This window comes from Morus notabilis, unplaced genomic scaffold, assembly GCF_000414095.1.
Source record: "Morus notabilis unplaced genomic scaffold, ASM41409v2 Scaffold73, whole genome shotgun sequence".
NCBI classification, from domain to species: Eukaryota; Viridiplantae; Streptophyta; class Magnoliopsida; order Rosales; family Moraceae; genus Morus; species Morus notabilis.
The window spans coordinates 592,150-619,802 of NW_010358777.1; the positions used below are offsets into that span (position 1 = coordinate 592,150).

Genomic DNA, 27,653 nt, shown 5'->3' on the forward strand with positions numbered 1-27,653 from the left:
TATAACGATATTATTCCTGTCCTAGTTAGGGCTAGACCCTAGTTCGTGACCCTTTTTAAGACGTCCAATACAGCGCACAGCTAAAAAGATTACAAAAAGATATAGAGAGGTTAGAAAAAAGATATAGAGTTGTGTGAGATGTGTTGTTTTCTCTTGTAATTATTTTTCATAATAATTAAATTACTGCAACAGTTAAAAAAGGACGTAGTCCGCACTTCTATAAAATTGTGCTTGTTTGTTTGGTTTTAATATTCTTTTTCTACGATTTTGTTGCTCTTATAATTTAGATTTAGGATAACTAATTCTTAACAATATACATATCCCGAAAGAAAAGGTTCATATATATATATATATATATATATAATTAATGTCTTCAGTCCCGCAGTCTCATCAGTCTAATACAAAATGTATTTTATCATGTAACTTGTTCCAGTATCATGTTATTCCAAACAGTTATAAGTTCATGTGAAAATGTTACATCTACCGTATCATATCATAACCCGATTTAAAATCATGCCTATAAATTATATGTATATTGTATTTCTAGTTATTTGTTCTTGTATAAAATGCAGTGAAGCTAGCTAGAGAGGTGTTTAGCTATATAGGTGTGTCCAACAGGGAATAGGCCGTTTTAAAAAGAGATGATAAACTGAGGTAACAATTGATTGAAGCTAATTGGATCCTTTTTCCCCGGTCGATAGCCATACAGTTTGTGCAGCCTTATATGTGTTAGCTCTTTTTTGATCATGCAATAATTGTTGGCGGCCGTGCTCCATAGTATATTCCATAGAAAAATGCTAGTTGATGAACGATGATAATTACTTCTTAGCCAGTTCAAAATTGATTCATGAAAATTATAATGTAGTATCTTATAAAATAAAGATATGAGAGCTAACATATCAATTTGTAATTGTAATTGTAATTATTAGTGAAAAGACATGGTCAGAAATAATTTATAGATGTTGCGACTCTAGTCCTTTAACTTTTAAACCCTTAACACTTGGCACCTAGTTTAAAAATCTAGACAACCGGGCCCTCAAATTAACAGATCCCTTGCATCTTTTAGTCCTTTTGTTTGTGCAACCAAATTAAACCCTATTGATAAAGTTCATCCAATCACCAATTGAAATGATATAAAAACACGCATCATAAATGCACTACTTCATATGGTTAAAGGGTTAAGAGTATTAAGAAGGACGGGAGAAGAGTTGGAGAGATTTTAAGAATGTCAATCGTAGAAAGAATCGTAATTATTTTTTATATATGTTGTTTGGTAGGATTTTGAAGAGAAAGAATACTTGAAAGGATAAATAATAGTCATTTATTAATTACTGTATTACTATTCATTACTAATTTTTTTAAAGGATAAAATAGTCTTTAAATTTGAATGCGATGGATTTTTTTTAAATCTTTCTACTAATAAAAAAAAAAATCGCTTCACCTCCCTCCATCCCTCTTCCTTCCTCAATCTCTCCTTCTAACCAAACACAGAGGAGATGATGCGAGTACTTTTAATAAGTAAAGTAAACTAACATGATATTGTTCATATTAAGGTGATGACTCAATATAATTGTAGACGCTGACCATAGCATTGGAATTATAATTGTTGATGTAAATACAAAAGCACAAGCCCTGGATTTCTCGGATCTATTTCTTTGGATTACTAGTTTTGGATTGAAGAAAGTTTAAAAGTATTTACTTGCTCGATTAAGGTTGCGTTTGTTTGAAGGGTTTTTCACTATTCAAATCATGGTTCTTGATTCTGTTAGGATTGCTTTTTCTCCAAAAAAATGTAAATTTCAAATGTCAGAATCATGAATCACGATTTGAACCCATGAACCAAACGGAGAGTAAGAGATTTATAGTTTTGATGTTAATAAATTTGCCTTCTCAATAGGCTAGATTAAACTGTATCAGTCTAGTTTCTGAGTGTGCCAATCTTTTGGATAAAAGTTTAGAAAAGCGTTTAGCTAGGTTGATATACAACACTTTTTTATTTAGATTTGTATTTGAGTTCAGATTTTTTGCGTGCCAAAGCCTGAACAGTTTGCGCAGCCTTAGGTAGGCTCGTTTTAGACCATGCAAGTTGGGTCATATGCTAGCTGTAGAGTTTTTAATTTGAGTTGAGATGTAACTTTATATTATAACTTTTTACTATAGTAAAAAAGTTAGATGTGACTGTTTCTGAGAGCTTTTTACTGTAGCAACACTCGAATCGGTAAAATGAACGGGGCTTAACTTACAACATTATTGTATTCATATTTGAAATCTAATTAAATATAAAAGTAACCTATATTTAACGTAGTTTTAAGAATATTTGAGGAGAGACTAGAGGAATGCAAATTAAAAGTACGCTTTTTTTTTCTTTTTTCAATTAAGAAGGAAAAGAAAAATCAATAGCTAGCCTTATAACTTGTTTGAAAATCAATTTGAATGAAATTGTTGTCGGCTAATTAACTGGTATAAGCTAGATTATTAATTATCTAGCTAGGTTTATCAAATAGGTTTTTAAATAAAAAGATGTAGTAAATAAAGTAGAGTTGATTAGGGGAGATATTTTTCTCTTATAGCCAAACAGCACTTTGGGCAGCCTTAATTAATTAGATCATGTAGATCATGCGAGTTGACTTAGTGTAATTTTTTTTTTTTTTTTTTTTCCTATTTGCACCTCAAACTATCAAAGGCATTAAATTTGCTTCTCTCTTTCGAGAGACTTTTCAAAGCATTATAATATACAACTGGAGAAAGAAGTTTATGCATGTAACTATATATTCTTGTTAACATAAGTAACGCCTTCCTCTTGTGACATCGCCATTTATCGAGTAAGCAAAAGATTTAGTAAACAAAAAGAAATAAAAATCTTATAAAACCACAAAAGACGTTAAAAAAAAAAAAGAAAAAGATTAACATAACCTATAACAAACTAAAGAAAATAAAAAAGAAAATAACAATGCAGCAGTCTACGAGAAAACATGATTATATGTAAAACCTTTCTCGCTATGAGTTTTAAGTTGATAAGAGCTTTTGTTTTCAGCATCTTTGTTCAAATTTTTCTTAAAATATTTGGTTATTTTGAATTTGTTGCAAACTGTGAGGTAACAATTTCAATCACTTTTTAAGCAAATGTATAATTGTTTAATGCATTAATCACCGCGACACAAATACCATATATATTTTTTTAACAAATTAAGCTTAAGTGGGTGATTAATTACTAATTCGAGTGCTTGCGGCTGTGTCCAGTAAATAATGTCATACGATCCACTTCATGTATGTCTTAGGAATGAGTTATTCTCCATAAACTAATTGCCATACTTGTACATGAAAGTGCCATGAGATATTAATAAAAGGGTAATTAACAATTAATTATCACAAACTATACTAATAATCAACCTTCCCGAAGTATTGGAATGCTATTCCTAACATCTCTTGGTGATGGTGAAGGCAGTTAGAACACACCTAAAACAAGCCGGCATCATTTTTGACATTCATAAAGCAGGTTGTATATGAATGATATAGAGTAACTGGACCTCAGCCACAAAATTCGTCTATCAAATTTTATTTATCAACTAATTATAATGTAAACAATTTGCTTAAATATTTAGTACACTATTGGTAAGCAGGAATATGTAATAATCAAAATTGGTGGCATAATTAGCCTTATAAATTGACCATCTAAATTTTTAGTTGGTTAATATGCTTCTAATACATTGATTACATTTTTCCACAACATAAATATATAAACATAAAACATTCATTTTGCTTTATAGCTGGGTTTGCTTGATACGAAAGCTATCCCAGCTACCAAAAAAAAAAAAAAAAAGTAATCCCTAGCTGGTATATATATGAGATACTTTATCTATATAATTGGGGTAGTTAGATTCGTTGGTTGAGAGGTCGTTACTACTCAGATTTTACTATTAAATTCCACTTAATTCAAAGCAAAGTAATGGTATATGTGACGCACAAGTTGAAACATATGCATAGAAAATATGACATACACCACTAATTTTGGGGCTATTATTATATTACTACATCATGAATATATCTAACATAATTAAGTTGGCATGCACCATGTGTTCCAATTGCTATTGATATTTATTATTTAGTATTAAATAGTGACAGATAATTTAATTAAAGCTAATTCGATAGGGGCTCCACATCCGTATGTATATATATTAGTCACATTTTGTTAACCTCTTTGAAATTGGTATAGTGGTATAAATGATTGTCCTTTCTCGTACATTTAATTATTGTTTAATAAATCACAAGGAATCAGTACCGGAATGTAGACCTAAATCCCACCTAACAATTTAAGTTTGGAGAGCTAGCTGGAAAGTTCAAACGTGGTTAAAATGTTGCTTTCAAATTCGGTATAAATCTATCATGATTTTTGCACTCTACCCCCCAAATCTACTCCTACTCTCCCCCTCCGTACCCAAAATTAATTAATAAAAAAGAGAAAAAAAAGGATTGTGGTCAATTTTGTTTGCTCTTTTTACTTAATTATTTTAAGCAACATTTAAGAAAATTTAATGATTAATTTCAAAAATTTCCCCTAAACTATGATCTTTTTAATACTTTACCCCCTAAATTTTAAAAAATAACATTCGTTCTCTCTGAACTTTGTTCCGTTAACAACTTTTATCCTTCTCTTACAATGAGTGATGGAATTGCCTCGTGTCACTTATTTAGTGAGAATTGAAAGCACAATTACGCTTATATATACCTTTCTAATCAGATAATCCTTAATATTAAAAAGATAATATTACCAAAAGAAAAGATAATAAAAAAAACCCCAAACATTTTATCTCTCTTTCTTCTTCTTCTCACTCTCTCATCTCATATGTACATTTGCTCTGCCAAAAAAAAAAAAAAAAAAAAGCTCTCCAAAATACTCTCCAATAGAAGTTTTTTAGTTTCAGCTTGCAATTGATCAGATAATTCTCCATTTTTATTGAAAAACGCACTCGGCTATTCTCTCTAAATCATCATTTTCTTCTTCTCTTTTCAACCCCATTTCTAGGCCCAACCCATTTCCAAGTCCTCCACTTTTGTACCCCAGTGTTTTGAACAACAACATCAACAACAGTTCTAGGTCTTCTTTATACAATTCTACAAGTGAAAAATATCGTCGAAGAAATATTCTCTCCGACAAGCGCATATTTTGGGTCGTCTGAGGGTGTTAATTTTGGGTTGAAGCATCATGGACCTGTTCAAGATGTGAGAATCCCATATCAGCAAAAGCAGATGCTTGGGTTTGTTACCTTTGTGTATCTAGAGATTGTGAAGCTCATCTTGGCTAAAGGAAACCCACATTTTGTCTGTGATTCTTGGGTGCTTGTTAAGCCTTACAAAGAGAATGGAAAAATTGTAGAAAAGTATGAGAAAATTTTGCACTTATTGGTCTCATATGATCTCTTTACAATAATACCCTCCTCAGACGGGTCATGTACCTGACACGTGGCGATTTCCATCACTCATTATAACAGAAAGATAAAACTTGTTAATGAAACAAAGTTTGGGGGGAACGGATGTTATTTTTTAAAATTCAGGGAGCAAAGTGTTACATGGGTTATAATTCAGGGAGAATTTTTAAAATTAATCCAAAAGTTAATGCATCATGTAAAAGGGAATATATACATAATCATGATCAGATTTCTTTAAAGCAATATTACGTTGATAAGTGATCATATGCATGCATTGAGAAAATTTGTTGTTGAGCTTGTAATTTTGACATGCCAAGAAATTGGCTCACTCACGTAATGTCACCCATTGTCATGAGTGTTACCAAAATCAATTGGAGCTGTAAATGCCAATAGCAGTACTTACTACTTATATATGCCAAGAAATTGGCTCACTCACGACTTTATATATACATACACACACGTATAGTTGAAGTACCCACCAAGTATTTGTGCCATTATAACTTCGGCTGACATGTAGCATTCAATTTGCTTAAATTGCGTATAAGAAAACACGATACCAAGGAAAAAGAGCAAAGCAGAGCTTGAAGAGAGAGAGATAAAATAGAAGAATCATGATGACAAAGTATATATCATTCATTTTTCTTATGAATATTTTGGTTGATGGGAAAAGATGAGGTGGTATGAAGTATTAAAAAAAGTTGCTTTCTTAGACGTTTAAATAAGGTGGTGATATATATATATATATAAACACACACATATATATATATATATATGTATATATTATATGAAAAAAAAAAGAAGGGTCCACTTGCTATGCAAATCTTATCGTTATTGAACGGATCCTAGTAGGGCAAATGATGGTAATTTTTCGAGTAGATCCTGCGGGCAATTTTATTTTCTTTACTATCTCATCTACGTATATATCATGAGTTATCTAAGCGCCCCGTTTAATCACAAATCAGGTAGAGAAATCACTTTAATTATGTACTCAACTAGTAATAAGAAAAACTAACAAACATTGTACATATTATAGAAGCAGTACCACACACACATTAAGGGTGCTTATTATAAGGTGTGTGTATATACATTATATATATATATATATATAACAATAATTGTGTGACAAGAGTGCATTCGAATATATATGCAAAGACTTGAAATAGAATATGCTTCTTAACAATATTGATCAGGGTTGATTGGATACGAGGGAATCATACCATAATTACGTACATTTTCTAGTTGGAAATTAAAGAAAAAGAAGTTTTCCTAGCTAATCAATCATAACTTGTAACAATGCTTTTCTTCTGATTATTAGTGAATTATATATCCGAAAGAGAAACAAATGAAATAAATAATACTCTTTAGTCTTCAAGTGTTGGGTCAACAATAAATTAGCAATGATATGTATATATATATATATGACAATTAATGAAAAATTGCTACAATTTCAAGTAGTTTTTATTTGATTAATTTGAACCCTAGGGTTACTTGCACATCTCTAAGAATTCGCAACTCACTAATATTAATCAACTATTTTCCGAAGGGAAACTATTTCAATATAAGATTATTAAAGAAAAAGTCGGTTTTACTTTGAACAAAACCTAACTTGTTCAAACCAGGAGGTCTTGTCCAAGAAAGATTAATGATTTAATTCGTCAAAAACAGCTAATTGCCTAACTCTACAACTTGGACATACTTTAATTTAATTTGCATCTCAAATTTCGGTGGGAAACACGTGAATAATTTCAAGGCAGTATCAACATTAGGCTGACAAAAAAAAAAAAACTACTAATTATAATAATATTTGAAAAATTGACCCAATGAATAAACTAGACTTTGAGGAAACTGCGCCCCATATATGAGGCGGTTTCCAGGATTCTGTCAAACCCAATTTCTTATAAAAATAGAACAAATAAACTAATGTTTAGAAGCTTAAGCACTCCAATATCCTTTTTAGTTTTCCAAATCATCAACCACTACATGTTTCTTTTTTTTTTCTATTCTTTATTTATTTTGGTTTATAATTTACTGGGACAATAACACCAATATATTAAACAAAAAGGAGAAGAGGATTTGTATGAATAATTGTCGTGCACTATTTCCATTGATTTGGGGTCTATATATACAAGTATGAAAGTACAAGTGTGAAAAGAATTATACCTCTAATTATGATTCCTATAATCAAGAAAATTACAATGCATAAATTAAATTGATTTTGTGAATGTCAACTTTCCCAATTATATATATGTTGTACAACTTTTCTGATCATCCTAGCTAGCTGTCCAAAGATGAAAGTTCCATGTGAATGCAAAGTTTGTACATCAAACGATCAACACTGATTATAATGAGAAAATCATAGTCATTACAAGGATACTGTTTTCCTGCCCAAGGAAAAAGTAATTTTTTTTTTAACTGGAAGGGAAAACTTTTTTTTTAGTTTGGTGGAAGGGAAAACTTGGTTACCTTTCAAATTGTCTTGTGCATCTTTATAGAACCTTTTTCTTTTTTTTGGGCTGAAGATTTTTCTTGTACTAGCTACTTGGTCAAGCTAAACGTTGGTTAGTGTTATAATATGAATTGTCCGTAATAAATTACATATGTAGGATGAATTAATAAATTAAGATGCAGGTATGAGAGCACGATTGCTCACTTTCCATGCATACACGTATGGGAAAGTGTGAGAATGTAAAACTATTGTTTACCCACTAACAGCTAATCTATTAGGATGTATTGATAAAATAAAGTAATTATGTTATTAGTGTCATAATTGGTCGCTAAAATTCGATCTAAAGTCTACGTCATGTAATACACATATATGTAGTGGGGATTCATGATTAGATCTGTGGCCTTAACCAATTATATAATGCCTGATGGGCTTAATTAGGTTTTTTTTTTTATTTTTTTTATTTTTTTTTTATTTTTTTAACATACAAAAAGCAGAACGCACAAAATTTACTAATAGATCGACCACAAACGCGGTGTAACACAGTTACACATGGCTTAGTTACTTTCTTCATTGCACTATTTATATGTTGAAACCTAATTGATAAGTATTCTTTGATCACCTGTACTGTATCCAAGCCCACATATTTTTAGTGGGATCTGTAACAACAATATTGTTAGAGCCTTTGTTTTGTGAGTTAAAATGGGCCAACTACATAAGAGGCTCGTACCTAAATCTGAGTATCCCTACTTTAACTACCTTTTTTGTTTGTTTTACGAGTTTGAGTAAACAAATAAAAAAGCTTTCTTTTGTTATTTTTTTTTTTAGAGGTTATACCACTCTAATGACAAAGCGTCCATCCACGTCAGGAACAGAGGTTTTTGATGTAATTGCTTTTAGATTTCTTTTTTAAATCGAGATTGGTTTGGTGTTCAGTCTACCTACTGTATCAAAAAGAATGCATTGGATGGATGCGGGCATTGAGAAGGAAGGACGCTTTCAGAGGCTAAAGGCCATGAGGAGATACCGTCTTTGATCTATCGATCTCCGATCGGGAAAACCCATCACTGTCTTGGCTGTGTTACCAAAAGTTTTGGGAAAGTCGGAATATGAGAGCACTCATTTTAGGATGGGCTTATTATTTAGATCCTTTCACATCACTGTCTTGGCTGTGTTACCAAAAGTTCTGAGAAAGTCAGAATATGAGAGCACTCATTTTAGGATGGGCTTACTATTTAGATCCTTTCAGCAGTTATTCTTTCCGCACTCGGAACTAGACAAGTAATTCAGAAAAAAAAATTAGAAATACCACTCGTGTTAAAAAATATTATTTATACCACTGCACTTATAAATAAATAATTTTTATTTAATTAATAAAGAGAAAGTAAAAAATCACAATAACACTCAATTATTTTAAATGACATAAATAATGTCTACCAAAAAAAAATAACCATAACAAACCATATACTTTTCTCCAATATAATATAATTTTCATAAAAATTCAACCGACGTTCTCTCGAAAGTACTATTTGTGATTCTAACCAATAATATCGTGGAATTTAAATATGGCAATTATATACAAATGGAGAAGTTTAACTTTCATTACTATATGTATATGGCACTAGAAGTCTAGAAGTAAGAAATTAAAAAGAACTTACAAGAGAAGCGGCCACCGTTGATTTCATGACTTTGTAGTATATGTGGGCCGGCTAAAATCTTCATCCTCTTAAAATATGCATTCGGTTATTAATCATTTTTCTACTCTCTTTTTTGTCAAGTACTTAGATATATAGTTACATTTAATTTTCTCTTTTGAAAGAAAAAATAATTGAACTTACATTAATTAGTTGAACTAAGAGTTCCCTAAAGTATTGCAATATTAGATTGGAAGAATGAGGGAAATAACATATAATTTAGGAGGAGAATAAAAATTATTTGCTCAAGTTTTTGACCAAACTATATAAGTCCACTTTGCCACAAGACATAACAAGAAAAAATGGAGAATTTATCCTTAAAAGTGTATGAGTCTATATTCAAAAAGCCAATACAGTCAAACTCGCGGTGCGCTTAGACGAAGCAGTGGGAAAAGATTATTAAAAACCGTTTCTTAAAAATCAAATTACTACCTTCAAAGGAAAAAAAATCAAATTACTCTTTATGAGCATGGAATGGAATTGCTTAAAAGTTATTTAGTTTTTAATGTATTTGGTTTTTTTTTTTTTTTTTTTTCCTAGCACTTGTGTATATCAGACAACTAGGGTAGCCTCTTTTCCTAGTATATCATGCATATAAATGAGATAACTTATAACAACAAATGATCTAGGATAGTAATACAATGTTTAATCTGGAATTGGATTAGTTATGATGGCCTCGTAACAAGTTGCCCCTAAACTTCACAATATATATAATGTTCGTTCCCTTGATTTATGAAACGTTAATGAAAAAGTTCCTTCATTTAACAAAAACTTGATGCATAATTAGCTATTGTGTTACGTAATTAAGAGTAATTTGGAAATCCTCTCTTATTTAAAATCTAATTTGAACTTAAAAATTTAGAAGTTTAATTCTAATTATTAAGGAATTAAAAGTTCTTAATTATACCAAAAGATTTTTTTCTTAAAAAAAAAAAAAAAAATCTCTAGTTCTCTCCCTTCTCTGTGATTGCATAGGGTACGTGTGTGTGTATTGCATAGGGTACTCTTGTACTTTTCGTCACTGAGAGTAGTATAAGGATGATTTTTGTTTACATAAAATATAGATCGGAGCGAAATGATGTTATAAAATAAAGATTTGGAGATGATACGGGTCCTAGTTTGAGGGGCTATATATATTTTTGAAATTAATCGCTTGAAATAATTACACGAGTATGTTTTTACTTAAGACTACGTGTAATTGTTTAACCTATGCAAAGTTTACGCAAATTAATCATTCAAAGTATAGCTAATGCAATTCTCTGAAGTATGGTCATATTAGTTATGACTAGTATACGTATATATGCATCTAATCAAAAGATATACCCGATCATTTGAACATTCTTCCTCACTTTTTCACTATTCAGGTATATGTTAGCCATGCATAACATCATTATTATTTCTCTCGCTTTTTTTCTTTTTTTTTTTCGAAATCTTATGCTAATAATAATAATCTCCATCGACATTGAATATTCTCATGACAAAGATTGTGCACATAATATATATGTAGCATTTTGCAGTCATGCATGTTTATCCTAGATAACAATATATATATATATATATAAGCTAAATGATTAGGATTTTAGAGAAGTGAGATGATTAAATTCGTGACTAGTTGCATGGCTAGTTATGAATATTATTGATGTGTTAATAATATCTAGTGGTACATTCTTCAAAATGATGATGAGGTTAATTCACCAGCTCATGAGGCTCTTCAAAAAGCTAGGGCAAATCATACACCTTTTTTTTTTTTTTTTTTTTTTTCTGAGATACGTATTTGATTAAGCCATAAAAAACTACGCATATGGGATTCTTAACTTTAATTTAGAATATTATTAATCAAGTTGCGCATTCCACAATCATGCAAGCAAATCTGTCTAACTACGTGCCCAGCAAATTCAGGCTATGGAAGAGCCTTACTTGTTGTCGTAATAATTTCTTTAATTTACAGTACCATAACTTCTTGGAAATGAGATATTCTATATAATTATATTACCAATCTTTCACAGTCATTATTATGACTCATTATCCAACCAACATAGTAATAATTGTGGTGACTATCAATGTAGTTAAATTATACAAGTGGGCTCTTACTGTAGGGACGTAAAAAATATATCCAAGATATACATAAACCGTAACATTCAACAGTTATTTATGCATAATGTTTATATTATGATGTGGTAATCGATGTCTAATTTTCTTTAATATACAATTAATCCTGAAAGAAAATCCCCAAAACATATGTGAGCTGTTTATATACTACTGCAGGACTCCTAAATTTGACGATCGAGAAAGCTGAATATAAACTTATGTTATTGTGAGTATTTAAATGTAATAATTATATCGAACAAACAATATACAAATCCTATACATTTCGTTATTGCATCGTCTATTAAGTACTGTATGCTTTCAGAATCTTCCAATGGTACCATAATATATTTTAAATTTTATAAATAAATAAAAAGTCTGAGAAAAAACTCAAATTAACTTGGAATCACACATGCCTGAGACCCAATAAGATATATATGATCAAGTAAATTACATGCATTAGAAAGCAAGAGTTATCAACGTTATTCTTAATAAGATTTTGAGTTTGAGTTGGCCCATAATAATAGAAAAGGCACATATGGATAATTAGTTCACTTTGTTATAAGGGATTCACATGCATGCAGGAATATACCGCTAATTAGTACTCAAATTATTCATTGTGATCACCTTCTATTCTTATACCTTTTTTTTTTTTTTTTTTGGCATTGTACGTATATATGTAAAGAAAGGTTAGAAAGCAAGATATATATTGAAGAAATAGATAATTAATACAGTACTTGACAATACAAAATTGGATGGAAACCAAACTAGAATTTCAGCCCAGAACCATGCAAATTCTGCTCAACAATAGAGTCCAACTTTTCAGCCATTTGAGGCGTCAAGTAATTCACCCAATCTCCGACCTCACCTCGCCGGAAAAACGCCTTGTGATCCTCACCAGACGGCAGTTTTCCGATCTTATTCACCTCCAAATTGCTCAGGCTATCAAAACTGCACATTTCCAACACATCCTCCACCTCACTCTTAGCCTCCTCTTCTTCAGAAAAAGGACAACCAATGAACTCAGCCAATCTTCTCACATGAAAAACCGGTTCTCTTTTCATCTCTTCAAAGCTCAAAAAAAGAACTTTCTCAGGCCTTTTAAAGCTCTCATTCCAATACCCCAAAGAGTGATCCCAAAACGGTCCGCACAGGCTCACTCCTTTGCAAAACTTTTCAAAGATCTCTTCCATGGAGTTTTCACCCAAGCTCTCGGGTCTCAACCGGTTTGCGAAGTGCCAATGAGAGACAAAAGCGTCCTTAGGGCTTCTGCAGAGATAAACCAGCTTACAAGCTGAGCTTTTGACTGATTCAGGTAAAGAAACATAAGGTAAATGAGTAGAAAACAGTCTTGGAGAAGAAGAATAAGAGATGTTTGGTCGGCGATTTTCGACGTACAGATCGAGCTCTAAAAAGGGTACGAGGACATGGGGGTTAGTTGTGAGAAGAGGGTGTTTTTTGGGGTCAGTGAAAACTGAACGGTTTATTAGAGAGAAGAGAATTGACTTGAGCCAAGTTGTGCCTGATTTCGGATTGGTGACCAGGAGTACGTCAGTGTCTTGAGATTGGAAGTGTTTTTGGCAAGCGAGAACGCCTTGAAGCTGCCTTGTTGTGTGCCAGAAACCTTGGTATTGATGGAGATGAGATGCCACCCAACCTTTCTCTCTTCGTAGAGAGAGAATCAGGTCTTTGAATTCTTGGGAGACTTGGGTTTCTTGCAAGTATTTTGGCATATCTGAAGGACTAGAAGTTTGAACTGGAGACATAGTTATAGTTCTAACAAGAATTAATACGTATATATATACTCGTGACCTTGTTTTATGAAGGGCTTATGTGCTATAGTATAAGTTTGTTGATCTTCTTATATAGAAGAAGCAAAAAAAGCGAGAAAAAAAAAAAAAGAAGAAGAAGCAAAAGTAAGAGTACCTACTCCTACAACTTTATAGTTATACTAATTTAAACATAGCACGCAGGGAGTTTTAATTACTGTGTTATTATTAAAAGTGTATAATATATGAATACAAAATCACAGCTTGAGGATAAGGAACGTGTGCGTACATGCGTGGGAAAACATCTATTCACCAATTTGAGGGGGAGTGGGAAAATGTAATCTTCATACAGCTGTATTAAATAATTAATACTTTTTTAACTATATAGTTCTTTGACTAAAGGGTATTAATCAAGAGTAGGAGATGAAATCTAATACCTATGCATTCTACGGGTATTTATCTCTTTTTCCTAAAAAAAAATCAGAATGTATATTTACCATTTTACCTATTCAAAATTATAATATCAATTTATAAATGAGGTCAAAGGAGTAATTTCATTATGTTCTAAGTGTAATAACTTTTCCCTTCAAAAATCTCTCCACTTATGGAAGAAAAAAATATGGTACATCCCACTCGTACTATTTTCTCACCCTAAATCCCTCCACCTTCTTCCTTGCTTCCTTCCACTTTTCTTCCTTACCAAACATAGTGTAAATCGAAGTCTAATTTAGACGTTATATGTAATCTTGTAGTCCAATATCCAGTAGTCTTGTTACTTTCTAAAATCGAGACGAAGAGGTAAATTAAGTAGAACCAAATTTTAGTTTCCCATGATCCCGTCCAACAATTAAAAAGTATTGCGTAAAGATTGATTTGAAGCATGGATTTTAGCGAAAGAGAGATTACGTATAATAAAACTTCTACATACAAGCAACGTACACCAATATCTGTATTATGCAACGTTCTCGAGCAAACTTAGTGTTAGTTTAAGAGAGGACAATATATTTGCCTACGTTCTCATCTTGGTCTCACATATGAAACACGCTCGTCGGCGGGCAAGAATAGAATTGAAATTCCAATAGCCAATGATTTTCAGAAAGATAAAGGCTTCGTCAGTTTTTCTGATTTGCCGAATTGAAAAGTGAATTTATGTGAGATAACACCGTAAGAAAAAAAAATTAGAATTTAAATTTTTGTGAGAAGAAACGCTTTAGTAAAAACTTGAGTTCTGATTCTAACAAATGAAATAAACATGGCTGCATAAATTACATGTTCTCTAACATCCAAAAAACGAAAGGAAGCAAATCCTTCAGTACTGTCAGTACGTTACCAAGAAATTGACAGGTGATAAAATGTCTTTTAACTTCCAAATCTACTCAAGAGACTTGGCGTGTTTCTATACCAGTTACTCGTAAACGTTTGCAAAGCCTCCTCGGTCACAAATAAGAAGCTAATCTTCTTCAATAACAAAAACGGGAGAAATATCGGGCGGAAACATGTAAAACCAACCCAGAATGAGTCAGCAGAAAGGATAACGATCAGAGTACAAAATTAAATCAGGGTTCAATGTCCGTCACCCCCAGTAAAATGGAATTGGGGTCATTGGATCCAAGTAGCGGCATATACTCCGATCCTCTCACATGAACACTGAAGCAAGCTACAAAACAACTCGCTACATCAGACAGTCGAGCAGAATTGAGAAGTAACTAAACATACCTTTAAATAAATCTACACGGGCAATACGATCATAGTCTGAGAATATAAATGAGATGAAAAGAAACCCACTCAACTAAGGTTAACCGATGAATCTCAAAGATGTCATTTTTGAGAACCTATTTGGGGACACATCTTTTAAAATGAAATTTAGAAAATTTTATAAATGCCATACAATTTTTAAGATTTTCACTTCTAAATATTAGACTTAAAACTGATTGTCAAAAAACCACAGAAACATATCTGATTTGTATTCCTAGAACAGCCAATAAAAAATAATTAATTAATTAATTAATTAAAGAAAAAAAGGTGTGCCTAAGTGCATAGCACTAGTGCTTTTGGTGCAATCAAATAATTTGACGAGAATGCAGTTGAAATATGACACTGTTTGACTTCAACAAGGGAAGCCTCATCCTAGCAGGAGTCACCTACATGATCAATGGTTCTTTACACTGAATAAATGGCTTAAATGAAGACACGCCCAGAATCATGCAAACCAAGCAGTAGTGATGTCAATACTCATCTATTATTCACTTTAAATGGCTATTTCTATTATTTCTATTCACGTTATAAAGCATGATTCCTGAGGAAAGAATAAAGATGCACAGTTGCACACAACTTCGTGAGAAAGGAAAAAAATATAAACATAATACCATTCTCAATCTTCGTGACGCTTTGAAGCATTGTATCCATCTTTGCTTTCATATCATCACTATCATCCATGCTTGGAACTACAAGGGTAAGCTCCCTGTAGATATCACGTACAAACTTGCATATATTCTGCGCATACTCAACTTCACCATCTGATATTCGACCAATTGCCAGCCGCATCAGCTCTCCAGTCAAGTCAGCAAGCTACACATCAACACAGAACCACTTTTGAACATATATCGATGACCTAGAGGCTCTACTCTGAATGTGCATTATGCCTACCAACAAAGGTTCAAGTTGAATATGCAAGTTGTGCGTCAACACAGAGCAATCGAACTAAAAACGTTTATGTGCCTGTGCTTACATCAATTATTTGTGAGCAATTGCACGTCTTCATGGTTTATGCATGTATGAGTATGTACAAGGATGATAAGTGAGACCAAAGCAATATTATGTCAGCAGCTTCCATTACACCGGGTTTCCACCTTTCTGGAAAGATGTATACCATAAACACCATTTACATAGACAGCATATACTGCCACATTTGGAGTTTGAAATTCAGACAATTACCCCCAACAGATAGTCAAGGACATTGATTTGCAAAGGCGCAAGGGATGGATCACTAAGGGGCAACAATGTTGCATTTATCTCATCAAGGTGCAAAAGAGTCCCAGTTCTGCAGAACCTATAGAACGTTGCCGCTTCAACATATTCTTGTACCTATAACGATCCAGAAATCAATAAGCCAACCAAAAAATACATGTACTGGGATAACAAATGAGAATAAAACAGCACCCCAGGTGAGTACGCTCGTCTTAGCTTCCAAAAGTCACTCCCTTGCAGTTCTTTTACCAATCGAGCCATATACTGATCAGTCACGGCTGCTAAATCCTTTTCTGCTTTTTCCAGAACTTCCTCTCTGTTGTATTTACTGACTCTGTTTTAAATGGAATTACAAAACGATTTCAGTGCATGCATAAGCATCGGGAAGCAAGCTTGTAAAGATAGGAAAGTGACCATCTTTAACTCAAATCAATTGCAAAAATCAAATAAAGCATGACAAGGACAATGAAAATCCAAAGATTTCATTTGCTTTACTAGACTCAGAAACACTAATCAACTTATCAATAATGAAAAACTTCAAGAAAATATTCTTACCTGTGCACCTGGAAAATGACCTTTTTGCTGTTAATGGTGATATCACGACTTGCTTTTACAATTCTTTCCCGCTTTTCATTCTACAAAAATAAAATAGTGAATAGGTAACTAAGAGAACAGATGGCTCTAATAAGGGAAATGATGCATAAGTCAATAAACAATGATAATGTGCTAAAATTGATTAAAGCAACTTGTAGGCTAAATGCTTACATTTAAACATTCTTGACACCTTTTTTTCCCCTTATAGTGGCGCTTATATATGCCTCTCATGAGGTGGGGAAAAAAAAGTGCTAAACTCCTAGCTCAATATTTCCAGTTGTAAGTCCAAACCATGCATTTAGTTATCCTAACTAGCCTCTAGGGGAATTATCCAAAGAAAAAGGTACAGATTTTTCACAAATTGGTAAACTAGTAAACAATAATCTTTTTTTATTAATGTCATAAACTTATTTTGTTAACTAAGACCTTCAAGGGAATCAAAAGCATCAAGCAAATATACAGAAGGGAGGAAAAAAAAAGGATTGAAGCTATCAAATTCAAAACAAAAACGTCCCTAGTAAGATTGTGAGATTTAAAACCAGACGTAATCGAGCTCGTTTTACAGAAAGCATACAGAAAAAGTCCAAGTAAAAGCAAATCGAAAAAAGGCGGGAAATTTTTACAAAAGCTAGCTTACACTGCGACAAGCATACTCGAGACAAGTAAGATTTTCAAAGTCGGTGGTTTCTCGCAAAGCACGGAGAAAAGCTAGGGATTCCAGAGAGAGAGAGAGAGAGAGAGAGAGAGAGAGAGGGCGTTTACAAGGGCATTGAGATAGTCGGCGTATTTGGAGAAGGCATCAGCCATGGAAGACTCGGTTGTCATCGTCGTCGCCCTCTTCGGCGTGCTCTGCGCCACCGTCCCTGCAACTTCAGCAGCAAAACCTATACGGTGTGAGATCGCGAACAATCGAATCATCAACTGTAGAGAGAGAGAGAGAGAGAAGAGTTACAGTGATGAATTCGCTTGGATTTGGAAGCCATGAGAGATGGTAACCTCTGAAACGCGCAGCCGCGGAAGAACATTAGTCGCTTCTCCGAGGTAGACCACTCGCCACCTCGCGGTAAAAGCCCGACGAGCGTAGTTAGCCTTACGAACGACGTCGTTTCGCTTCAAAAATTCAGAAAACTAAACCAAACGGCGTCGTTTTGACGCTTAAAAAAATTGCATAGTTCGTTTGGAAAACGCCGTCATCCCATGACTGTAAAAAGAAAAGGAGGTTTTAAAACGCATATCATAATTATATAATATGTTTTGTAATATTATAATTATATTAATCATTTTAATAATATTATTATATTCTACATCATAATTATATAATATATTATTTAATAATAATTTTATTGTATTGTATTAAATATTACAATAAATAAACATTATATTGTAATTATATATATTATATTATAGTATAATATAATATAATCATAATTATTATATAATAGTAGTTTTTTGTATTATGTATTATATTATATTTATATTTATATATATATATATATTATATTATAGTATAATATAATATCGTTGTAATTTTTAATTATCCACAGCAATTCAACTTTATAATTTACTAAATGTTATTATATTGATTTTAAAACCAGCACAGCTACTATAATTATAGTTTACCAAACACGCAACTACTTTTTGTAACAACTGTTTTTTCTTTCAGTACAACTAAAAGTAATTTTTCTAAAATCTACAGCAATACCAAACTAAGCCATTGTCCTGTTGTCCCCCGTTTCTCAGGTCTTCACAACTATGTGTTAGGGAGAATGTAGTAAATAGTATATTCTTTAAACTAAATTAATTAAATGATATATTTTAAAATTATTTGAAATAAATAACATTTTACATGGTAAATAAATTATTTATTGTATAAATGGTTTATTTACTGTTATTAAAAACATCTTTTTTACGTAAATTTTCTTTTTACGATTGATAAAAAGAATTTTTTCCATATAAATAAAGATTTTCTAAGAGTTTTACCATGTAAGTTATTTTCACTAGTCGCAAATGAATCATTATTTACACGGTAAATTATTTATTTACCACATAAATTATTATTTATTTTAAATAGTTTTAAATATGTTATTTATTTAATTTAGTTTCAAAAATATGTTATTTACTACAATTCTAATCACATAATTCTAATCCATGAACCAAACGTCTCCTAAGTAATTTTCATATACTCCTACAAACTAGGGTTTTACAATTGTGGCTCTTATATGTGTGTTTTCTAATTGTATTGCAAAAATAAGTTTTTTCAAATATTTAGGAAGAAAAAAAATTCAATCACCTCATCTTCCATCAAAAATCTCTAAATATCAATCCAAATCATAACAATCCCACTCAAATCTTCATATTATTAACTCCAAATTCGATCCTAAAAAGATAAAAAGAGATATATTTTAACAATTTAAATCCCACTCAAATCTTCATATTATTAGCTCCAAGTTTGATCCTAAAAAAAAAACTCAGTGAGTATTTGGTTGGTGGATTGAGAGATTTAAATCCCAGGACTAAGGTTGAATATGTGTTTGGAAGCCCAAAATGATTCTAGTGGGTTAGAATCAAAAGGGGTGATTGGGATCATTTGGGGCCCTGATTTTGGAATCAGGCCCCCCATGATTTTACTGTTTGAAACTCAATTGCACAATGAAAACCATTGTGCTCTCTTGCAATAATGCACCTTGCCCAACTTCCACCGACTGCATCCTTCCTCTCTCATACTTGGGCAGAGAATCTCCATATGTATTTCTCATTTAACTTATTATAATTTTGAGTTATAATTTTTTGTATTTAATTTTTTTCCTAATATTTAATTTTTTTAATTATGTAAAATTTATATTTATTTAAATTACACCTAATGTAATTTACACGGCTAAAAGTTGGTTCTTATTTTGGTCATGGTTTAAAATCAGAAAACAAGACAACTAAACACTAATTCGAATCACATTTCAGGTTAGAATCAAAATCATACTTATACACATCAAAACAAAGGTTCCAATAATCATGAATCATGATTTTAATCTAAAAATTCAAATTACCTTGATTCTAATCCTTATACTAAACGAACTCTAAAAAATAGACATATTTTAACAATTTAGCAAAGTTTATTGATGAAGTGCAAAACAAAAAATAATAAATAATAAATAATAAAGGACAAGCCAATAAAATCTAAAAAAGAATTTAGGGGAAAAAGTGCTAAACACCTCTAATAAAGTCCCATACCAATTACCACCTTCCCAAAACAAAAAAACAAAAAAAAACAAAAAACAAAAAACAAAAAAAAAAAGAAGTCGCATACCATGTTCTTCTGTAAACGACGTCGTTTACTACCGCAAATGGTATATTTTGTTAAGCCAACCGGAAAAGAAAACAGTTTGGCGTGCGCGCCCGCCTCTCCATTCTTCTTCTTCTTCATCTTCGATATCGCCGTGTAAAGCTTAAACCTTTGCAAAACTTTCTTCTTCTTCTACTAGGGTTCACAGAAAAACTGCAGACCAAAACGACGTCGCTCTCCGCACAAACAATCACAGCAGAGAGAGAAGAAAGAGAAAATGGTGACTCTGGTGGTGGCGACGAGCTCCGATCCGGCCTCCATCAACCCCTTGAATGCTCTCCTCGCCATGCCCGGGTGGAACCCTTGCCCTTCCTTACAGGTTCGCTTCATCTTTCACTCTCTTCTTCAAATTACTGCTTAACAACGACTGTGTCGAATATTCTCGATCTCAATTTCTGATTTTTTTTTCTCTTTCGATGAAAATGGGGAAAAAAAGGATATGAAGAGCTTCGCGAATGGAGAAGTTAGGGTTTTGGAGCACGAGAAGAGCATAGTGAGAGAAGATAACTTGGACAAGCGGTGGGAGGACGCCACCGGCGAGGTCGTCGACGAAGTCATCTTCTTTAGCAAACACACCGCCGTCTCCAACCGACCCGCTCTCACTGTTCATCCCATCGGTATTTTTCTAGTCCGTGCTAATTTGCGATGGAATGTGAATTGGAATGGAAAAGGAAAGAAATTGGAAAGTAAATTAATGAGGATAGGAATTTTCAAGTGTTTTGCTAAGCTATTTGGAATTGAAACGAAAAACAACTTGATTCTTTTTGAAATGTGCACTGAATTTAGGGATGGGGATTAGAATAACTGATTTGCCAAAATGTCAGCTTGGGGTGTAGGTGATCAAAGCTTTTTTTCGGTTTATACCATTGAAGCTTCAAGCTGGTTTCCTGAGGTTGTGTTTGGTATGAGGGAAAGAAAATTGGAAGAAATGAAAGGAATATTAAGTAGGTGAGAAACATGGAGAGAAACTTGGGAGCATTTCTCTTCTTGTGTTTGGAGGGATAAAAATTAAAATTTCAGTTTGAATCCCTCTCCTAATGTGTTCCCTTATCTATTAGATTTACATCCATCCATTCTTTTATATCCATTGATCCTTTCACCCACTCACCCGTACCCTCCTCCCACTTTTCCCTCTTACCAATCAGGGCCTTAGGTTTAACATTCCCTTTGTTGCTTCATTGAAAGACTTGGATCTCCTAAAAATTGATTCTAAATTTTAGTGGTAAACAAATGAATGGCTTTTTAACTTAATTTTTTCCTGGGTGGGGATTTTTGGGTTATGGATATGATAAATTGGTGCAGGGGTCCCCCATTTGCGTGAAGGAGATGTTGCTCCTCAAGGCGGGAGGCCCGGGTGGGCTGCGCCACCTAATCCTAGGATGGGGCCATGGCTTAGACTCTTGAAGAAGATTGCAGAATCTCGTAACCTAGTTCCTGAGTTTGAGGTATGTTGCTAGTAGATATATATTGACGATCTTTTTCCTTTTGTTTGGTTGTAAAGAGATTATCTTTTGTTGTTTTACCTCAATGTAGATTACTCTGGAGGGTACTCATCACGGACCTGAGACGAATAAGCCAACCATGTTTCTAGAGATTGGTAAGTTTCTCCTACTCTGTTCTGATTCTAGTCTTCTGTTACGTTTCAAGGAATGCTAGTCTTTGGAACAGTTATGACTTATTATATTTGCACATATCTTGAACCATCCGATACATAATGCATGGCTGGCAGTCACTGCTGAGCCCTAGTAGTTTATTTGTATAAATATTAGGCATCCTACAAGAAATAGATTTTCGCAGTTTGTATTTCTAACTTATGTCTTAATATGATTGGTTGCATCCTATTAATGTAGGAAGTACAGAGGAGTATTGGAAGAGGCAAGATGCATCGGAAGTTATGGCTCAGGTTGAGTAGACAGTCCATGCTTTTAGTTATTTTAGCATTGACATGCCCTACTTTGTTTTTCAATTAGCAACATTCACTCTTCCGCATTGGACCTTGTTTGATCATCGGAAAGTTTTGCACTTATGTGACTAAAAGGCTTAATTGTATTTCTTTTTCTTTTATTTATTTATTTATTATTATTATTTTATGGAAGGCTTAATTGTATTTTCTGTTTCCTTAAAACTTATACATACGTCTATCTTTTGTTTTTTGTTCTTTACATTTACCATTTGTCATCAAAAAACTAGTAGAATGTTTTTTGCTACAAACAAGTATTAGTAGAGATTGAAGGAAAGAAGTTGGGGACACAGCTAGGTCAGTTTATGTATTTCCACCTTAGTGTCATTGTATTCCTTAGCGTCTTTTTTAATTAAAATGTAAAACCCGTTCAGTTTGGAGGATGTCAGTGTAATAATCTGGACACTCAAAGTGATTTTTAGTGGTGTTTCCTACCTAATTTGTAATATTGGTGTTTGCAGCTGGTCTGGAGAGGACTGGGACTTGGAGGGGAAGCTGATGTGGGAAACTGGAGCAGGTATCATTGAAATAAGTGGCATTTGTTCTATTAGAGGCATCTCTTATGTTTTGATTTTTTTCCTTTCTACATTGTGAACTATTATTTGCCTACTTAATTACCATTTCCCATGAGAAGTATGCTAGCGTATTTGTTGGTTTTCAACTTCCATTAACTTGTTCAATATGTCAATATTTTCAATATTAATATTATCTTACTTTCTTGCCGTGTCTTAGGGAGAATTATAAGAAGAAAGTCCTTCTTGGGATAGGTGGTGGGCATTACGCACCCCGGCATATGGATATAGTTCTGTAAGTTTCAATGTCTTAAGAGTTTTTCCAATACAATACTCCTTTTATGACTATTCTGATCTCTTCCTTGGATCTCCATGGTGGTTCTGTTTTGCTGGTTTGACTCCTCTCTGGTGTGTGTCACACCTTTCTGGTTTGGCACTTTACTGATGGGGTTTACATGGTTACACCTTTGAATAACTTCTCTTTTTTATAGGAAAGATGGTATTTGGGTGGGCCATCTACTTTCGGGATATTCTCTGCCTATGGAAGATCCAAACCAGTCAAAAGCAGGAAAAAGTGCTGAAGGTATTGGTGGGACTTGGAGAGAAGCAATCAAAGCAGCCTTTGAGGCAACAAGACTGGGATTCCCTGGTGGGGAAATTATTGCCCATCTTGATCACAAGTAAGTTTACCAGAACACAATTAGGTGTTCCATCAAATAAGGTATTTGTATGCCAAACATTTTAGGTTATGCACAAACTGGGATTGTTCCATGCGGCGTGGTCATTTCTAAGTTATAAGCATTCCTTACATATTCTTCCCTCTTTGATGAACTCTAAGCAGCATATATTTAATATAAGGCGGCCTATATACCTGAAACGTAAAAGATGACAATTGGTTTCCTTTGCAAGCTGCAATATTTTCTGCATAATTACATAGCCTGTGAACAAGCAAAAGAAGAGAGCCAAAAAAAAAAAAAAAGATCTTAATGAGGTCGTTTTGCAAGTTAGTGCACTATATAGTAATCTATTTGGCTATAGCATTATGATTGATATGTGCTGTTCTGGACCACTGGTCTCTGTAGAAGGCTATTAGACTTCTATCATAAAAAATTCTCTTCATTGCTCAATTTTTCTTCCACAACTTCTTGGTTTACAGGAGTTTCAAGAGCTGGCAGAAGAATGCCATAATAGGTTTCTTGGGAGATCAGAACATTAAAATCGGAAAACCGAACGATTTTTTCCGAAGTTGATGAATAAATTATGCTGAGCATGCTCTCCGCACATACGACTGATGATAGTCTGACAGATTGAACAACCTACATAGCAGACACATCGCTTATTTACTTACACACCCAACAGGGTCATCTACTCATTGCTGTAGCTGAAGAATGCATGGAAGAACTCCATCAAGATGATTATCCATTGCAATACTTGGTAGTATTGGCTTTGTGTGGTTTCTTTTGGTTAATGGGTTCATAGACTAGTTATACACTTATTTATCAGAAATATTTGGGACTGCTTTATAATTGTTTCTTCTTGCATAAGCCGTTCGTGTTCTCAGCTTCAAAGCAAAAGTTATGATATGTAACTATAAATTAAAATCATTGATTATTAACGTTATTGTATCCATTCGAGATAGAGTAATCAGATTTTTAACATTATTTTAAATATTCATTATTTCTTGCTTGCAGCAGATAACATATAAAAAAAAGAGAGGGAATTCTTTATAGAGTTGTTTACACTAAACGGATTTATTTTAAGAGTTAGTTGGAGCTAGAAAGTTGTCAAATTTTATGTATGATATCCCATTCGTGAGTCGTGACACATCTAATAACTAATCCGCAATTTGACATGCAATGCAATCAGTTTGCTCAGCATTATTATTATTATTATTTTAATGAAAGTCAAACATATAAGAACATTGATATTCATTGAATCACCACACACGATGAGTTCTCTTGATGATCATGAGGAGTGATGAATAGTGGTGCTTTAAACATTAGCTGTTCTTTCATTTCAAGTGGGCCAAGAAAAAACAGTCAAAAAATATGAAGAAAGAAAATTAAAAAAAAAAAAAAAAGCGTGGATCCTTATTTATCCGAGAGAGAGAGAGACAAAAAGAGAAAAAAGAAAAAAAAAGAAAAAAGAAAAAAGAAAAAGTAATTTGAACCAGCTGGGCTGTTGCCCATGAAAGAGTCATCACTTGGTCGACGCCTTTAAACATATATGTTGGCTCTTCCATTCCATTTGGCAGCCATGTCTTTTTGAATTTCCACAAGGACACTGGTTACTTTACACACTCATTTTAACATAGAATAATAACTAAAAACACCTAAGATTTTCGGACTGAATAAATTATATTATAAGGAGCCCAGATCAACTTACATGTACATAAATCAAAATTTATTAAACGAAAGTTTCATTGTCCTTGCACGTTGGAATGGTCTCCAGAGTTGTCACGTCATATATATGAATATGTATATATATGTATATGTATATAATGATGAAATTGTGGTAATTTGTTTCCAATTGATGACATATGATATTTTTGGTGTCGACCAGTCATTAGCTAGCATTCATTCCTTTATCCCACTTAGACCCGCAAATAAACAATCCATTATTGCAACAGCCGCGTTTTATATTACAAAACTATTAGAATTTATCGCTCGTTTAGTTTGCTGAATTTTTAATTTGAGTTTGAATGTAATTTTATATGAGAGTTTTTTACTGTAGTAAAAAATTGAGATGTGATTATTTTTAATAGCTTTTTAATGTAACAAAATTCAAATTCTAAACTCAAATTGATAAAATAAACGAGATTTTAGACTCCGGATTAGAATAATGAGTACTAATTGAAAATGTAACACCAACTTCATTGAAATTTTTTAGCAGCATAACAACGCAGTTAACCACCTCTAAGTCGTTTTTTTTTTTAAAGCACTCGTGTATTTTAATTTTTTCATCCACACAAAGAATTGATGAGCCAATTGTCATCCACACTAAACTTTTCGGAAAGAAATAGGATGTACCATGCAATTTAATTTTAACTAGTGGATAATGATGAAAAAAGAAACCGATATGAGGCATTGAAAATCTCTAAGAGACATTTTCTCCAAAGCCTCTCTAACGATAATTCAATTTTTGACTATTAAATCTTATTAAAATTATATTAAATTAAAAAAATATGAAGAATATACAGTATTTTAATAGGTCTGAAGTTAAAAAATAAAAAATTACTGACAGTTTATTTTTTTTGATCTTATCAAAGAAATTCCTAATTTTCAATTATAAAAGATCAACTTCATTTTTTATGTTTGAGATTTTTTATTTTGAGTTTCTCTAGTAGAATTGAAAAAAATAAATTATTAATAATTCTTTATTTTTAACTGATAAATTTGTATTAAAAAATGTTTATTTTATTTATTTTTTTAATCTGATGTGATTTTAATCAGATCTAACGGTTAAAAAATTGACCCAACCGACTTATCAAAAAATGTCTTTTTTTTTATGGAACTTTTCCCATAGTTCCGTGTTTCAGATTATGGATTGTTGTCTTTTTCATTTTTTTTTCCTCCTCTTTTCTAAAACACAGATTAGCAATGAACTGAGGAGTAAAAGAAAAGTATACGCAGCCAAAATCAAAGAAACAGAAGTAACTTTTACTTATCAAAATAGGACTTTTTGGGTAAATTGGTTAATTAATATGATCAGTTTTTAATTATTAGATATAGTTAAAATCATATCAAATTAAAAAATTATATAAAATGAATAATTTCTTATGTAAATTTGAAAAATAAAAAAGTATCAGTAGTTATTTTTTTAGGCTTATAAAAGAAACTCATAAACGACATAGCTCATGACCTGCATGATTTCCCAACGTTAATATTTAAGAAACTCAAACCCCAATCCAACAAAGTCAAACTCCAATCACGGCTGAAACTCACCCCCTATACATTCATCACGGTTGGATCAAGCGTGACACCTTTGAGTATTTTTTCAAATCAAACATAGCATATAGATTTTATACTCTATAATATAATATGTCGGTATATTATAAAATCCGTATCAAACAAAAAAAAAAAGAAAGGAATTTCTTAACATTATATCCCACATTACCCATTTTTCGTCTCAATAAAACGTTAAGAAAAAAAAAATCCCACATTAGCCGACCAGGTCACTTTCATATCGTAAGGGACGGGTTTAAACTTGCTGAAGAAAAACATTTGTATTTTGGGTCAGACCCAACAAAAAAAGGGCAAAAAGGAATTTTGTCTTGTCATGAAGTGGGCAATTCATGCACGTAGGTCAGCCAAACTTGCCCTAAAACTAGCTTATGTTTTCTGGTCTTCTAAGCTGCTTTTGTCGTTTTCGTAAACTTTAAAGCCACCCCTTCAATTGGATAAATAAATGAACATTTTGGGGATTGATATCTAGCAAGAAATATGAAACCCTGGAAATAGAGCGCGTTTCGATTCCGTTTTAAAATGATCAGTTGTGTTTGGAGTTGTTTTTATTTTTAACTTTCACGATTTTTGAGAAAAAAATAAAAATGAGTGAAAAACGACGTTTAGTATAATTAAAGATAAAAAACGGAAATGAAAATAATTTTTTAATTTATTGTAAAATGAGAGAGAAATAAAAACGACTTTTAGTCGTTTTTCATTTTCTCATCTCTTGAGTAGAGAAAGAGACATTACTGAATTTTTTTATATTGAAAACAATATCTTGATAAAACTACAAAACGCATTTTCAAAAATAATTTATGTTTGAGATTGAAAACGTTTTCATTTCCATTTTCATACAAAAAATAAAATCATTTTAGAACGAGTTCCAAACGCACCCTCTGTTTTTGATATAAAAATAGAA

The 27,653-nt window shown here is 32.5% G+C and overlaps 3 protein-coding genes across 4 annotated transcripts; 1 reads left to right on the top strand and 2 right to left on the bottom strand.

The window, feature by feature from the left end:
- Positions 1-12,415: 12,415 nt before the first annotated feature.
- Positions 12,416-13,414, bottom strand: LOC21409134 (cytosolic sulfotransferase 12). The gene has a single exon (XM_010093327.1). The coding sequence runs from the start codon at positions 13,412-13,414 to the stop codon at positions 12,416-12,418; it is 999 nt and encodes a 332-aa protein (XP_010091629.1).
- Positions 13,415-14,652: 1,238 nt separating this feature from the next.
- LOC21409135 (translin-associated protein X) lies at positions 14,653-18,034 on the bottom strand. 2 transcript variants are annotated; one of them, XM_024162529.1, is made up of 7 exons: positions 17,931-18,034; positions 17,741-17,862; positions 16,940-17,019; positions 16,577-16,718; positions 16,352-16,501; positions 15,784-15,985; positions 14,653-15,074 (listed from the first exon to the last, which is right to left on the bottom strand). In XM_024162529.1, the coding sequence occupies exons 1-7, from the start codon at positions 18,001-18,003 to the stop codon at positions 14,974-14,976; spliced, it is 870 nt and encodes a 289-aa protein (XP_024018297.1). In that variant the 5' UTR covers positions 18,004-18,034; the 3' UTR covers positions 14,653-14,973. The 2 variants fall into 2 exon arrangements, with proteins under 2 accessions (XP_024018297.1, XP_024018298.1); XM_024162530.1 differs by having other exon boundaries at positions 17,741-17,847; positions 17,931-18,033.
- A 2,288-nt stretch (positions 18,035-20,322) lies between these two features.
- On the top strand, positions 20,323-24,308 carry LOC112090650 (D-aminoacyl-tRNA deacylase). The gene is made up of 9 exons (XM_024162499.1): positions 20,323-20,634; positions 20,752-20,932; positions 21,618-21,760; positions 21,849-21,912; positions 22,166-22,218; positions 22,737-22,792; positions 23,008-23,082; positions 23,279-23,467; positions 23,944-24,308. The coding sequence occupies exons 1-9, from the start codon at positions 20,533-20,535 to the stop codon at positions 24,035-24,037; spliced, it is 957 nt and encodes a 318-aa protein (XP_024018267.1). The 5' UTR covers positions 20,323-20,532; the 3' UTR covers positions 24,038-24,308.
- The last annotated feature ends 3,345 nt before the right edge of the window (positions 24,309-27,653 follow it).